The sequence below is a fragment of the Pogona vitticeps genome, chromosome 4 (assembly GCF_051106095.1).
Source record: "Pogona vitticeps strain Pit_001003342236 chromosome 4, PviZW2.1, whole genome shotgun sequence".
Lineage (NCBI taxonomy): Eukaryota > Metazoa > Chordata > Lepidosauria > Squamata > Agamidae > Pogona > Pogona vitticeps.
The window spans coordinates 100,662,357-100,678,415 of NC_135786.1; the positions used below are offsets into that span (position 1 = coordinate 100,662,357).

The following is a 16,059-nucleotide window of genomic DNA, read 5'->3' on the forward strand; positions in this document are numbered from 1 at the left end:
AAGCTTGTTTGGAGTGATTTGCTTACACCCCCAATTTCAGTAATGTTGTGGTGATGAAATGACTGTGGATTCTGATGAAGGGCAGAACTGTCATTTGGATTAGCCTTGGTCTCTGCATAAGCTAAAGCTGCATTTTAAAACCCATATTGAACACAGAGACAAGTCAGGCTTTCCCAACAGTGCTGTCTTTGATGCCCCAGGACAATGGTCTCCAATCTTGGGTTCCCAGATGTTTTTGGACTAAAACTCCTAGAAGCCTCCAGCACCGGACAGTATTTATGAGAGTTGTAGTTCAAGAACATCTGGGCACCCAAGGTTGGGAACCACCGCCCTAGGACGATTGGACAAGGCAAGCCATAACCCCTGATCCAAGCCAGGCCTTGTCTGTGCATGAAACTAAGATAGCTGCCTCAGGTAGCAGGATCAGCCATTCCTTGCTGATCCACTTCCATGCTCTTGTACTTGTTGTGGACATCTTACGTGTTGTTGGACCAGGAGCTATGGCTTGCCTTGTCCAGTTCTCCTAGGACTTCAAAGCCAGCACTATTGGGAAAGTCCCTGATTTAGCAAGCAAAGGCCGAGATCGCCAGCCTAGGCTATAAGTTCCAGGAGTCATCCCATGTTTCCATGCATTGATTTGTTTATGGGATGCACCTTGTTAGTACTGCTACACCTTGGCATTTATTTGAGTGGATAGTGAGTAGCCATCACATTCAGTGGTGTTTGCGAGATGACAAAGTGTTGGCGGAAAGAGCTCTGAGTGCACACTCTTTTCCTGCCAAGCCAGCTTGCTGCTTTCAAGCACAGTAGAGGGTAGTACAATAAAATTCATCTGCCAGTCCAGTCGGCTTCTGAATGTAGAGTTATGGGAAAGGGTGCCATCTTATGCCTTGCACTAGCAAAATGACTTAGGCAAGCCCTGCATGAAAATATACACACATATTTGGTATATTTCTGATTTGCACCCCAACGACTCATTGTATCTGTCATCTCAAAGCTTGGAAGTAATATGTCACAAGTAAGGATGTGATGAATATTTACAAATATTTTTGTCCTTGACATAAAAAAGGCCTTGCTCAACATACCAAGACACATTGTCAAAAAACAACTGCTTTGAGATGTTTTGCTCCTGCAAGACAGGAAAAAGACCAACGCTTATTCCATCAGCGGGTGACATTTTCAAAAACTGTGTGAAATGTACAAGCATCAGCAAAATACCTGGTTTTCTACACAAAATACAAGGTCTCCGGTAGAAAAAATGAGGTGATGAAAATTGAGACATAATGTAGACCCTTTAGCAAATAATTAACAACTGGCAAACAAGGGGTTTTTGTGTAACATTTTTGTAGTGTGTGGTCACGTTTCTTTAGAATTGTGGTGAGCTTAATAAGGTTTTCAAGCTGTGCTAGATGTTCAGAGACTAGTTTACCACATCCCAGCTTTCTTGGTTGTAGGGAGAGGATTTCAATGACACGTCATATTTTTTCTGCAACCTATGTTTGCGTTTATGAGTGTGTTTGATCATGTTTATGAGTAATCTGGTGAGAAAGGCCAGATAATAACAACCACCACCACCTTAGAACTGCAGAGCTGGAAGGATTATCAAGTCCAGAAGGCACAGTAAGGAATCAAACTCCCTACTTAAGCCACTGAGCTATTTAGCAGTTCTTTGAACTTGTTTATGGGTTCAAATGTAAGTTGCAGAAAAAATGTGAAATGTCCTCTCCATCCTAGTCTGACACCTTTAATGGCTATGTCACACTGGGTTGTTTGTAATATATACAGTACTTATGTTTTGGTTTGTTTGGTTTCTTCCTTCCTTCCATCCTTCATTACATTTTGGGGGCTAAAATTCTTGTGGTGTATTTTCAGTGGATTTTTTTTTCACTATTTCAGAAATCATGCTTTTTAATGGATTTTTTCATTAAAAGGAGCAAAAAAAGATAATAATGGTGTTATTGTCAATGAAATGGGGAGTTTGCAACAGGTTTTCCCCATAACAGTATAATCTTCCTGTTAAAATGAACCCTTCATTTTCATTTTTCATGTTTTACTTTAATCCACCCCCACCTAATTATTTCCCTGGTTCTTTTGTGCAAGATATACAACTTCTGTATATCTCAGTGCCCTTTGCAAAGAATCTTGAGCAGAAAGGATGCAATTTTTCACCGAACTGTAGTCAATCCATGTGAAGACCATAAAACATCCAAGGAATTGTACAAGGTTTCTCATGGGTGAGTTTTCCTAGGGTGAGCAAACTCAAAATGTCACATATAGAAATCTTATTACATGGGGGAGGAAGATTTTTTTTCTTTTTGTTTTGGTTTCTGGGCAAGAAGAAAAGCTGCGAAAGTTGCATCCTTACAGCAGATGTGCTGCAGTATCCAGATAATGTCCAGGTGAAGCTATTATGCACATCTGGCATTGTAAGGCAATGCCTGGGGCCCATCTTGGTCATTAAAATGATAGTCCTGTTGTCACAAATTTAAACGGCAGCCGGAAAGTTGCCATGGCACTTGTCAGCACGTCACCTTTGATGATGATACCACCAGCTGAACTTGATATGTTGCTTGGGGTGTGTGTGTGTTTTGTATGACAGGAAGCCCAGCAAAGGGTGTTATATGTAGGGCCTTGTCAAACCTCATCTGCAGGTGTTCAGACCCTGACAAGGCTTGAATTGTAAATTACAGATAGGTAAGACTTTTCTGTCAGCTCATTTTTCTTTTGTTGGAATCTACACACGGGGGGGGGGGGGAAGCTAGCCTGTACTGATTCTTGTCTCCATTTTTTCCTGTAAATAGCCACTGCCTTGTCCTTCCACAATTATATAGGAAATGGGACCTTATTTTTCCACAAAAAACATGGAGCATTCTAAATGTTCTGGCCAGCACTGTATCTTGTACTTCTTTCTAGCTTTTGAAGAAAAACAAAGTTCATGGTTTGATCGGAGGACACAACTGCTGGTAAAATTTACCTTTATACGTTATAGGGTATACACCCCGCCCTAGATACAAAACATCTGTGTCCTGCTATATGAGGAGGATGTTTTTTTTTTGCTCATGGGGCAAGAACCACTGAGTGAAAATGTGTTCCTTTCCCACTCTGTGTCATGTGTTGTCCGCCCATGCTCTCAAATTATGCTGTGCCCACTCCTGCTGACCCCCCTTTCACCCTTTTACCGAATGCTACTCTAGACCAGGTGGATGGGGTGTCATATCTGGCAGCTAAATTCCTTAGGATTCCATCTCTCCTGCTTAGAGACCAATTGGAAAGGTCAGCCCATCTCTTCCCAATCAACTGGATAATATTCTTTAGCAGCTCCTGGCTGCTCTCTCCTAGGGAGCAGGCTGTGTTTCAAGGAGACACAGTGGCATGCAATTTAGACTAGCCATTCCACTTCATAAAACATGCTGTCTGCCATCATCAAGGGACCTGTATGGAGTATCTTGAGTAGTTTTGGTTTTCAACTCAAGAATCACAACACATCCACATTCAGGGTTTCTTGGCTGTGCTTTAGGAGACCAAAGCTGGCTGTCAGAGCAACTTAATATAAATGTCTGCTGCTTGCTGTTCAGTAGCTTTGATTTTTCTACATGTTGATATTCCTGACCTCCAGATAAAGTAGCTTTCCTCCCCTTTGCTTGCCTGCTTGCTTTTCGTACATATGTGTGTGAGGACTCTGAAGCGGCTTTCATTTGCTAGTTTAATTTCAAGACAAGGTGTGATTTGTATAATCCTGACCTCTTTCTTTAAAGTGCACATTTACATATATCCAAGATGCATGAATCCCAGCCGAGCAGGCGACATTTTATGTTTGCATTCAATGTAGGTGGGAGAAAGCCAACAAAGGTGCAGTACCTGGATATGTTAAATTGTGCTTTTAGTGCACACTAGTAATCTAGCTTGTAAGGCATATAATTTTTCACTTCTCTGAATTGAGCTGAACGTGTAGAATTTGCAGAGATGGGAAAGGTTAGTTTTTGAACTACAGTTGCTAGCATAGCCCAACCAGCATTGGCAGTGGCCAGCATGGCTGAGGTATGCTGGGAAATTTTGTTTTTTTAAAAAAAGCAATTTCCCCCATCTCTGGTGGTGAGTAGAAATAGTCCTGTTGAATATGCAGGAAAAAACAAGGGTGCACTCCAGCCAGAATGAGGGAGATTTGATATCGTTGACAACCATAAAGGTGTTCCACTTTGGTTGGATTGTGTCCTGATTAGTTTGTTGTTGTTTAGTCGTTAAGTCGTGTCCGACTCTTCGTGACCCCATGAACCAGAGCATGTCAGGCCCTCCTGTCTTCCACTGCCTCCCGGAGTTTGGTCAAATTCATGTTGGTAACTTCGATGACACTGTCCTGATTGGCTAGGCACATATTAAGCAAATATGTTCTTCCATTACAATTATATGTTCAAAATCTGCTAAGAAGAAAAGTAAAATGTCATTTTTCAAATAATCTTTCTTCACTTGCACTTAATGTTGATACATGCTTAGGATCTATAAAGGGGTACCCAGTGTAGTGTAATGGATAGAGCAATGGACTAGGAATATGGAGACGAGGATTCTAATCTCCACACAGCCATGGGAACCGACTAAGGAAGTGGAACTGGTAAAAACACTACGTACTTAAATACAGTACTGTATCTCATTTATCTTGAAAACCCTATTAGTGTCACTGTTAGTTGGTTCCGGCCTGATAGCTCATGACAACAAAATGGGATATATAAGAGAGTTTATGGGGAATTTTTTTTGTTACACTGCAATCCTAAAATTGGTTATTCTCAAGTACCTCCCCTTCACTTCAACATGGCCTGCTCCCAGATAGCTGGGTATAGTTTTTTGGGGGTTTTAAATAGTCATTTATGTGCAACAAATATTTATTTCTTACTTGTTTGCTGTGAGCAATCTGTGTATCTTTCCTGGAAGATCTTCTTAAGTGCTGCTGATAATATTTTCCATACACTAAACTGCAGCATTTTGCTGTTGAGAAAAAGGCACATGGGTCTTGCAGTCATGTATGTTATGTGCACTGGGTTTGTGTCATTTACTGCTGCTGAACAGTGTTTGCAAGGGTTGTAATTTTCATTTATTTGTACATTGGTACTGCTACTACTGCTATTACTAGTATTAGTAGTAGAGATGTTGGTGGTCATGATGATTTGTTTTCTAAAATTAAAAAATCAGTGTTTTTTTCCAGTGTGTCACCTTACTTATAAATCTTTAGGACATGGCTCTTAGTTTTTAAGCACGGCCACCCCCTGCACCAGCAATGCTTAGAAACAGGAAGAGTATTTATAACAGTAGCAACAATCATTTGTTATTGGTGATAATATTATTAAAACAACAACACACTTCTGTAGACTATGTTCTGCTATATCACAAAGAGTTCTAAGTCTCATGTATCAAGAAGGATTTACTGTCTAAGCCTAGATATGTTTAGTCAGAAATAAGTCCCACAGTAAGATGTAGTTCTCATCCTAGACATTTACCTGAGAGTTGAGTTCCATTGAACCCAGCAAAACTTGCATTTGAGTAAACACATGGGATTGTGCTGTGAGTTTCCTGCTGAATATTAAAAGGGCTTAACACTTAAACCCTGAAAACGAGCTTTTGCCAAAAGATATGTACAGTATTTCTTTTCTAGAGGTAAAGAGGCATAACAGCCCTCCTCCCACTTCTGGCAAGAAGGCTCTTTCTGCTTGTTCTTTAAATGGAGGCAAAGGCCTAAATCCAGTTGGTCATTCCAATTAGAGTAGGTCCATAGAATCAGTGGGATTTACATAAGTATTGATGCACGATTCAGCAATTGATTTAGCATTTATGTTCTGCTTCAGACTATAGTTGGATTTAGGGCAAAATATCATACTACAGTATTGCTGCTGTATCAACACTAGTGCAGACATAACATGAACAGAAGAATGGAGATTTTAAATTTCCTATTTATGTATCTATTTAAATGATACAAGTGTTTAAGTATATATACTTATCCTCCAGCTGGAAAACCTTTCAGAGCAGCTGAACAAGAATCTGCATGAAGTATATTAACAAGATATGCCCTAAGTAGGAGAAAACCTATCCAGTTTGGTGAGACTAGTTGATTTTCTTGCAGTAGATATGAACATCCATCTTGTGACATCTAGTGACTAGGGAGAAGCCATTACTGGAGACTAGGATCACACAGTGGGTGTGATTGAAAAGCTTAGAAGCCCTAAGGTTAGGAGATAGAAAGAAATATAATAGTAATTATACAGGGTGGAAAGGGAGAAGATTAATTATGTAGAGAATCATTCTCCCACCTAGATGTAAAAATGAACTTTTGGTAATTAGATTAGAGCAGAAGATTCTCAGCTCACAATCAGTAGAACAAAATTTAACCCTTCAGTGACAAATATTTGACTTCCCAGTTATGCAGGGGTTTGGAGTCCTTGCTGCACAGGAAACAAAATGTTTTTAAGAAATGCTGACTTCGGGATTTTGACAGAAAGAGGCCATCACTGTTCTTTTCTATTAAGAATTATCATTTTCATTTATATTCCTCCACTTTTCTACACAGAAATGCATCAAAAATAGCATTGAAGAACCATGGGAGGTGGGGGAGCGGTATCAGAAAAAAAATATGAGAAACTAATACAGAAAGATGAACTTCAAAGCAGAGATAAATCATTAAAACAGTAACACAGTGATCCCCAACCTTGGGCCTCCAGATGTTCTTGGACTGCAACTCCCAGAAGCCTTCATCACCACCTCTACTGGCCAGGATTTCTGGGAGTTGAAGTCCAAGAACATCTGGAGGCCCAAGGCGGGGGACCACTGCAGTAACATATATCAGCCAAATACCACTGGGCAGCTGTTTCACTAGTACTGTATTGGGGGGGAGCAGAATGTTGGGTTGCCACAAAAAAATAGTCAATATGTGTCATTTCTTGTGATCAATATTTTCACATTTCCTGCACCTGTCTGGTGCTGGTCATAATTATAGTTCCGAATTAATCTCAGAAACAAATTAGAAGTTGATGTAGTGGGTTAAATGGCAGTTAGCATATGGCCTGAGAGTACTTTAGCCACTGCATTTTCCATTAGTTGTACCTTATGGAGGTCCAGGTTGCATTCCCCACTGAAAATCTCTGGCTGACCCTTAGCCAGCCACCCTTCCTCCACTGGCCCTACCTCACAGGGTTACTGTGAGGATAAAGTGAAGAGTGTCTAAACAGGGGGGGAAAAGGAAGGCATGGATGCTGTTGCCAATTACAGCAAGTCTTTTGCTACATCCTGACCAGAGCTTGGAATTATAAGTTCTCCAGACTACTGTACAAGAAACAAATTTACTGATTGATGACTCTGAGTGGTAGTCTAAAAGCTAGACGTCTCCAGGCAGTGGTTTGGGATTTTCCACAGCATCACTTTAAAAAAGGGAGATTGTGCTGGGTGATGACATCCAACTCTAGAACTCATGCGCTGTCTCTCAACTGCTTCATGTTAATGTTAAAAACTATTGAAGACAACAATGAACTGTGAGGTACCTCATAAATCTTAGTCTTTAAGCCCAACACCACCCTTCAAGATAATTTCAACTAAGTAAGATCAGAACAAGTATATAAAGCACTACCCTCAAGTTCTGTATCAGCCAAGTGTCGTTGAAGAAGGCCACCAGTAACAATGTCAGAGAATAATTAAACATCCAGCCACTTCCACAAGGACACATTAGCCCTGTCTGTTTCTGGCATCTAGCAAGGCAACCAAGATTGGGTCCATTCCTTAGTGTTATAATATAATTCTGTTACATCTGATCCATGTTGCTGCTCGCAAGACTGTTCTCAGAACTTGGAAGATATACTTTCTTTAAACACATTTCCCATAATTCCCCTGTGTATGCTTCTCTGGGAGGTCTGGGAAGTCTAGTCACAAGGACTTGTCCACCTTTTCCAAGTTCAAAAATTTTTCCTAGGTAAAAGGTAAAGGTTCCCCTTGACAATTTTTGTCCAGTCGTGTTCGACTCTAGGGGGCGATGCTCATCCCCGTTTCCAGGCCATAGAGCCAGCGTTTGTCCGAAGACAATCTTCCGTGGTCACATGGCCAGTGCGACTTAGACACGGAACGCTGTTACCTTCCCACCGAGGTGGTCCCTGTTTATCTACTTGCATTTGCATGATTTTGAACCGCTAGGTTGGCGGGAGCTGGGACAAGCGACGGGAGCTCACTCCGTCGCGTGGATTCGATCTTACGACTGCTTGGTCTTCTGACCCTGCAGCACAGGCTTCTGCGGTTTAGCCCACAGCGCAGTTTAGCCCACAGTGCCACCACGTCCCTGAGTAATTTTTTTCCTAACATGGCACAATTCACTCTCCCCATTCATATATGAGTGTGACTTGACTTTGAGGAAATCAGCCCATTTGCCAAATGACAAGTATGCTCACCACATGGCCAATATCCAGAATCAAACTCTAACTGCCAAAACAGAGGTCCAGTAGTGTTTTCCTAAAAATCCTATCAGCAGCTGACCTCTGACATATACGGCAGGAACCCTCTAGTTTCCTATACAGTAGGACCCCCTGTCTTATTTATTAACATAATAGGCCACCAGATTAGGGTTGCCAGACATCTGGCAAAAGGAGGACATGTCCTCCTTTTTTCAGGATAATGTCCTCCGTCCGGCAGGCAAAACTAAAAAACTTTAAAATATCCGGCTTTTGTATTTCCACCCCCACCCCCACCTCCTGCAGCCGAACAAGCCACCTCTCCCTTTTACTTTCGTGGTTGTGGCACAGCACCTGGTTCTTTCAGAGATCAGAGATAAGCCGCCTTGATTGTTTAGGGCTGCTACAGCCCTGGGCAGTCAATCTAGGGCTTGCCTGAGAGGGACGGGTGGCTGCATCAAGCTTGTTTATTGCTTCCACCTGAGCTGAATAAGGCAAGAAGGAAGGTGCGAGAGAGGGATGGATGGAAATGGACATGAGAGGTGTGGAGTGAGTGCACTTGCTTGCCTGCTTTCCTCCACTGGAGGGGAGGCTGGTCTGGGGATTTGGGGGGGGCTGTTCAGAGCCAGGGAAATAGGAGCCGATCCAGTCCCTCCTTCCTCCTAAAGCCGGGGAAGAGGAGGCACTTTTATACCCCCCTTCTGCCCCGACTCTATGCACCCCTGACTCTCGGGCTTGTGCAGAGTGCATTTCCAGGTCCAGGAGCCAGAAGCATGTGCAGAGTTACCCCCCATGCTAGTGGGAGCTGGAAATTCACACACACACACACACACACACACACACACACACACAGACAGACACACACACAGACACACACACACACACACACACACACACACACACACACAAGCAGATTTCTCTCAGCTTGAGAAATGGCAAAGGGTGGAGAAAATGGCTTTGTGTGCATGTGTGCGCGCGCGCCTGCGCAAATCCATTTTCTCCACCCTTTGCATTTCTCAAGCAGAGAGAAATCCACGCCTTCTGTGTTTTTTTCCTGGTTTTTATAAAGTGTTTCAAATCTGTCACACAACTTTTACAACTTTTTATTTCTCTTTATTATGCTTTTATTAATGTGATTTCTTAGTGTACTTTGTTTTAATAGCTTTTATATTTTGTTTGATTGTTGCTGATTATTTTGTTTTTTATGTTATTGTTTAATTCTGTTTTTGTAAACTGCCCAGAGTGGCCTTGGCAGCCAGATGGGCGGTATAAAAATTAAAAAATCAATAAATAAAACAGGCTATATAGATATAGCATTCACTATTATCCACAGTTTTCAGTGTCCATGGGGGGGCATGAAACCAATCCCCAGCAGATATGTGGATCCTACTATACTTTGTTCCTTGCAGTGGTTGGGAGATGCCCTGACAATTGGAGCAGTATTTGTATTCTGCTTAACAACTTAAAACAGCATTTAAAAGCAACAGGATGTTATCATAAGCAACCCATCTGGATTTGGGCTGCCAGATATCAAACTCATATTCAGATGATTAAGCATGATTTCATGTCTATTGTAATGCTTCTGGAATAACATAGTCAGGCTGTCTCAGCATGGGCTGCAAGAATGCATGGGCCACTTCAAGGCTTAACTTCTGTAAACATTTACAAGATGTTTTGAGAAGGAAAGGATACCAACAGAGACTAAACTTTTCAGGAAGATTGAAGTGACATGGAGAATTCTGTGTAGCAGTCTTAGAGTCGTGGGTGTTGATCTTACTCTCAAGAAACATTTTTTTACACACGAACTCATTACAAATAATATTTATCCATGTTTAGTGGAGCAGCTCTAAGAAATGGTTCACTCTCCCTTGACAAAGACTCAAAATGGAGATTCAAGCTGGCAAAACTGTTGGAGATCATCTAGACATTGGGAATAGAGAAATGACAGCTCGGATTAACCTTTGAGAAACGGAAAAACAGGTAGAAGGGCTGGGCTACACCCATATCTATGGATTTCATGCCTATCCCTATTTTTACTTAGTTGTCGTGTATAAGAATCACTTTAATATTGTCACGTTTAAATTGCATTGTAAAATATATATATATTTAAAAGTGGATTTATTCATGGCAGATATTACTACTACACAGCCATTGCCATGAATCTCTGATTTCTAGCCAATATTTCTGCCTCCACACAAGATAGCCTTTTGTAGGAGAGGCAAAGGTAGCAGCACTGGAGTTAATGCATAGAAAAGGTCAAGAGAAGTGTAATTTCACTTTCACCTTGACGCAGAGGGAAAGCTGCAGCAAAAGCTGCCCCATTTATTGGCAATATTATATATAAACACGCAGTTCATATCTCCAGCCGCCACCTCAGCAGCTGTCCAGCCAGAACAGTTGTCATCACCTACCCACCTAATCAAGTGGTGGATTATCTTGTCTTGATAAATTGGCACCAACGTCCACTAGGGGAAGAAAGAGAGGAGGAAAGGGAGAAATAAGTCTGACATCAAATACTTGGCTAGCCTGTAGCTAATAGGGTAGCAGATGTCTGGATCAAGCCCCTGAGCTTGCAGTGCGCAGCGCAACTGAATGATTTGTGTCGAACAGTGTAAATGTCTTTAAAGAAAGACATCACTAAACAGGCACACAGTTAAACATGAAATATCGGAGGCCAAGGGGACAAGGAGGAATCAAGACACTGTAATGGGTATTGTTTTAGAGAGGAATGCACAGACTATGTGGCTGATTTGAACTCATTTGCCCTGGAAGGAACCATTTTTATGAACTGTACTCTATGTTGGCATTTTCGAAGAAGACAAGGAAGGGAGGACTGTAGTGCTAAGCACTTTCTAAAAAAGAATTAGAAGCTGTCAAGCCATTACATGCTGGCTCATTGTTCTTAGGGTTTTCAGAATTGATTACTGGCAATTTATTTAGGGTAAATAAACTATTTTCTTCCTCTTAAAACCCACAGAGACAAACATTAACATCTGCTAAGCATACAAACTGTGTGGGGTTTTATTTAATCAAAAGACAAAGCAAGAGAATTCTTGTGCTAATAAACAAATCAAGCCATTCATTTCAGGATTCCACTCCAAAACAATAGGAAGGGAGCTGCATAAACTATTCACAAGATACTGTGTAAATTAACAGGTATAATGCTAGGAGTGTCATGAAAATAGATTTTGAATATCAAAGGCCAACATAATTTTAATATTTTTTTTAATTGAGCGGCTTTCGAATCAGCTTTCAATAAAGATTTTGTTTTGAATTATTTGTGTTACATTGTTAGCCACTTTGAATTCTTTTTCCAGGTGTACAGAAAAGTAGGGTCCAGATTCAGTAAATAATCATCCAGTATCTATTCCCTTGGTACAGGTGCCACTGTCTAAGCAAAGCAAAGCCTAACTTGCCAGTTGAGGTCAGTGGTCTGAAATTCAGATGACTTGCACCCTTGATTTCTTACTGTCAGTGATAGAGTAGCCTCGTAATTTTTTAATGATAATGAAAAAAATTATCTTTTGTTGCCTAACCAATAAAAATGAGCAATCAAGTTGCAGATTTGCACAGACACTGCATTTGTTAAGTTGTACATATTTGTAGGTGCAGATATCATTACAGTACTTCAAATAGAACTATGTTGTGTCTTTGTGGGGGAACCTGTGTACAGATAATGTGTATGTTTGCCATCTAGCTTGATGGACATGTACAAATTAACATAGGTGCTATATTTCTAATTCCTGTCTCTCCCCCCCCCCCTTCTTTCTAGGGGAATCCCTACATGTGCAATGAGTGTGATTCAGCTATAGATGAGTTGGCACATCCACCGGAACTGATGTTTGATGCTGAAGGACGACATCCCTCAACGTTTTGGCAGTCTACCACTTGGAAGGAATACCCAAAGCCTCTCCAGGTGAACATCACCCTTTACTGGAACAAAACCATTGAACTAACGGACAACATCGTCATCACGTTTGAATCTGGCCGTCCAGATCTAATGATCCTGGAGAAGTCCCTGGACTATGGTCGGACGTGGCAGCCCTACCAGTATTACGCTACAGACTGTTTAAATGCTTTCAACATGGAACCAAAAACAGTGAGGGACTTAACCCAACAAACTGTCCTAGAAATCATTTGCACAGAAGAATATTCAACGGGGTACATGGCAAACAGTAAAATCCTTCACTTTGAGATCAAGGATAGATTTGCACTTTTTGCAGGGGCTCGGCTTCACAATATGGCTTCTCTGTATGGGCAGCTCGACACAACCAAGAACCTAAGAGACTTCTTTACTGTCACAGACTTGAGAATAAGACTGCTCAGGCCAGCAACAGGGGAAATATATGTGGATCCACAACACCTGACACGCTTCTTTTATGCAATCTCAGACATAAGAGTAGTTGGAAGGTAAGAGAAAATCAGAAACTATGTATACATACATATGCTTTTTAAGGTGTGATTTTAGCCTTCTATCTTTTCTTCCTACAGCATGACAGTGCCATTGTTGTTTGAAATGTTGACCAGTTTATGACCTTTTGCAGATACTCATAGATGCAGGTGTGATAACTTAAATCTAGCCAAAGTCTGAATCTGAGTTTAGGCTGGAGTTAGGGAGATTTCTTTTTCCAGCTGTTCATGAACTGTTACATCCACCCGTGGTTTGGTAAGCTAGTGCTGGTAGAAATTGGAGGGTCACAGGTTCCAGACTTATGGTATTATGTTAATATCCACGGAAATTAATGTGGCAAGCAGCTATTTTCATTTACTACTGATTTATTGTCAAATTTGTTAATGTTGAATTGTTTTCACCTTAACAGATTCCATCCACCCAAACACACCCTATTTGAAAAGCCAACCCAAGAAACAAATTGTTTCCTCTAGCAATTGAGTGAAGCTGGGGATTTGTTCTATTCAATGCCAGTCATGGAAAAATGCTTCTTCTAAAAATATAGTTGTTGTTGTTGCTGCTGGTGTTTTCTTTAGATAGTTGATAGGTGGAGTTGTTTTATCTATGCATAGAACAGAAGCATAGAACCTCCCCAAAGCATTAAGTGAAAAACAGAGAGCATATCAAGATGGTCCCCAAATGATATGTTTTTCTGGAAGGGAGGAGACATGGTGTTATTTGGAGGCAAGGTGAAGTCGCCCCAGTGGCTCCTTTGAGGCAACAGTAAGAGAGTAACTTAGGCTGCTTATGCAATTTAGTTTCAATGAGATTTGTACAGGAGATTTACATTACATCATTACTGGAACACAGTACCATTTGACTTTTCTGAGTTCAATTTTGGGCTGCTCTCTTGGTTTAAGCGTAACTTGGCTGATTATGGCTATGTTTGATGCCAGCATGTTTTATTGGTGCACAGTGGGAGTTCACTTTGAAAAGAGTTTTTGAAATAGGCTGTCTTGATATGGTGATACACCTTGCCAAGGAATTTAAAGATACTCATGGATGCAGGTGTGATAACTTAAATCTAGCCAAAGTTTGATGCCGGCCACAGAGACTGGCGAAACATTAGGAAGAACAACCTTCAAAACACGGCCAAAGAGCTCAAAAAACCCACAACAACCAATTTAAAGAGTCCTTGCCAAGGACTTTTACCCATGTGCTTGGGGTGGAAATCACGTGGTAGAGCTTCCACCAGGAAACCTCGGGGGGACAAAGTCCATCCTCTCTGAGCCCTTATGAAATGCCCCATGAGAACACAAGCAAAATACACTGAGTCCCAGAAGCCCAGACTATCCCCTCTGTGTCCCCTCATTTCATGAACTACAAGTCCCTGTGCGATGAATACCAACCCTGTGTGGTAGTATAAAACCAGAGCAGGCACAGCCAATTCTAGCCTGAGGAACTGAATTTGGAACTGAGCTTCCGAACCACCAATAAGACAAGTCACAATTTCAAATAGAGAAAAAAATAGTTTCAAATCAGTGCCAATACAGTTGAAAGAGAATAGGTATAACTGAGGACCTAATTAGTGGGGTTTTTTCTACTAGTGTAGAGTTGCAGTCTTGTTCTACTGAATCTCTAGATAATAGGTACCCCTGAACCTTGTTGTACAGATTCTCATATGACCATCTTTAGCCAATCACAGTAAATCCTCTATCAAAATTGCTAGAAGACATCCTTCCTCACATGCCTGTTTAAATCAGGGTGCAGTTAGGACAATTTACAACTTAACCTTGAAATGAAACTTTGCCTGTGAGTTTCTGTGTATCTGTGCCCAGTCCAGATGGTATCCTATCTATCACCTCTCTCACCATTTTAACTCACTTCTCCCACCAGCTTTCTGATACCAGAATTTGTCTGTTCTTCTTCATTAATTACCCTTTTGGTGTTATTCAGGGCTTTTCCCTGGATTCCTTCACAGACCTTGTTTCCAGCAAAGAGCAAGACAGATACATCTTAGACACACACACACACACACACACACACACACACACACACATATAGTGGAAGCACAGAAGGGCCACCTGTTTCTTTAAAAAGACTCAGACAACCCATCCAGTGCTTCATATTCTTAAGCGAAGACATGGTAATTCTTCGTTTTCACATTTCTTAATCATTTGCTCAAATTGTCCAGATTTGTTCCTTGTATTTGTACAGTTTTGTGCAAAATATTGCTCTTGCCAATATGAGAACTCTACTTCAGAAAAATCCTCACCTTTGTCATTAATGAGGTAAATAATGTAGCAGTCCATTGTCCTTGCCTGCAAGACAAGAGAGGGTTTACAGAGCTACGAAATTAGCTTTTATTACCCAATGCATGAGAAGGCAACTCTATCCTTGTCCACACTGTGAAGTATTAATGTGTTGGCTAAGCAGTCAGATTCCACTCTTCTGCTACTATCCTAGGTCGTCTGCCCACCACCAACCAGTGTAGTTTCAGGAGCTATTTGTACAGATCCTCTTGCTGGATGCTGGGATGCTTCTTTCTGGGATGTATACCAACCTCCCTTCTGAAACCATGATGCCATCTATAATTGCTTCTCCTTTAAAATGTAAAGGGCGGGATCTCAATCACTGACCAGCTTAAGGAAAGGCTTGTGTGCATTATTAATAGCTGATTATATAGAAACAAATGAAAAGGATGGGGGGAAACCCTCACCGTGCTCAAAGAATGCAGATTGTCTAGTAAGTGTTGGCATCAGCAATCAATAATTGATTTTATGATTCTGTTCCATTCTCTTGACAGTTTAGCCTTAATACGTGTCTTTATATAGCCTCAGGGCTCACTCCTAACATAGGTGCTTCTCTAACAGACACTATTGGGGGGGGGCTGTCCTCACCAACACAGTGAAAGTAAAGGGAAGGACAAGATGGTGCTCCTTTTCTGGTCTTTATGCAGAAGCTGCATGGGCAAGTATTTGAAACTTTCTTCAGACTCAGTAACTGGATGGTGTTCCTCTCCACACCTAAAGCAACAGTCTAGTTTATTAGAACCAGGACAGCTGGGAAGTTATCCTCCAGTATTGGCTGACCTGAGCACTTATCTCAATCTCAACCCTGAATTTGCATGCCATCAGAACCCTGGGCATTGATGTAACTCTACATACCCTCAGGATGGATTTTATAGAAAAGAGACATGAGAATAACTGCCTGAGATAAACTGAGCCGACATTTAAAAGAATTGCAGGAATAAATAAC

General features: G+C 41.2%; 1 protein-coding gene across 9 annotated transcripts in view; it reads left to right on the forward strand.

The window, feature by feature from the left end:
* NTNG1 (netrin G1) overlaps nucleotides 1-16,059 on the forward strand; it is a 314,667-nt gene that overhangs the window by 117,302 nt on the left and 181,306 nt on the right. For all 9 annotated transcript variants that reach the window (XM_078391824.1, XM_020784658.3, XM_020784655.3 and 6 more), the window contains exon 3: nucleotides 12,184-12,821. In XM_078391824.1, the coding sequence (XP_078247950.1) occupies nucleotides 12,184-12,821 (638 nt within the window). The remainder of the gene's footprint in view (nucleotides 1-12,183; nucleotides 12,822-16,059) is intronic.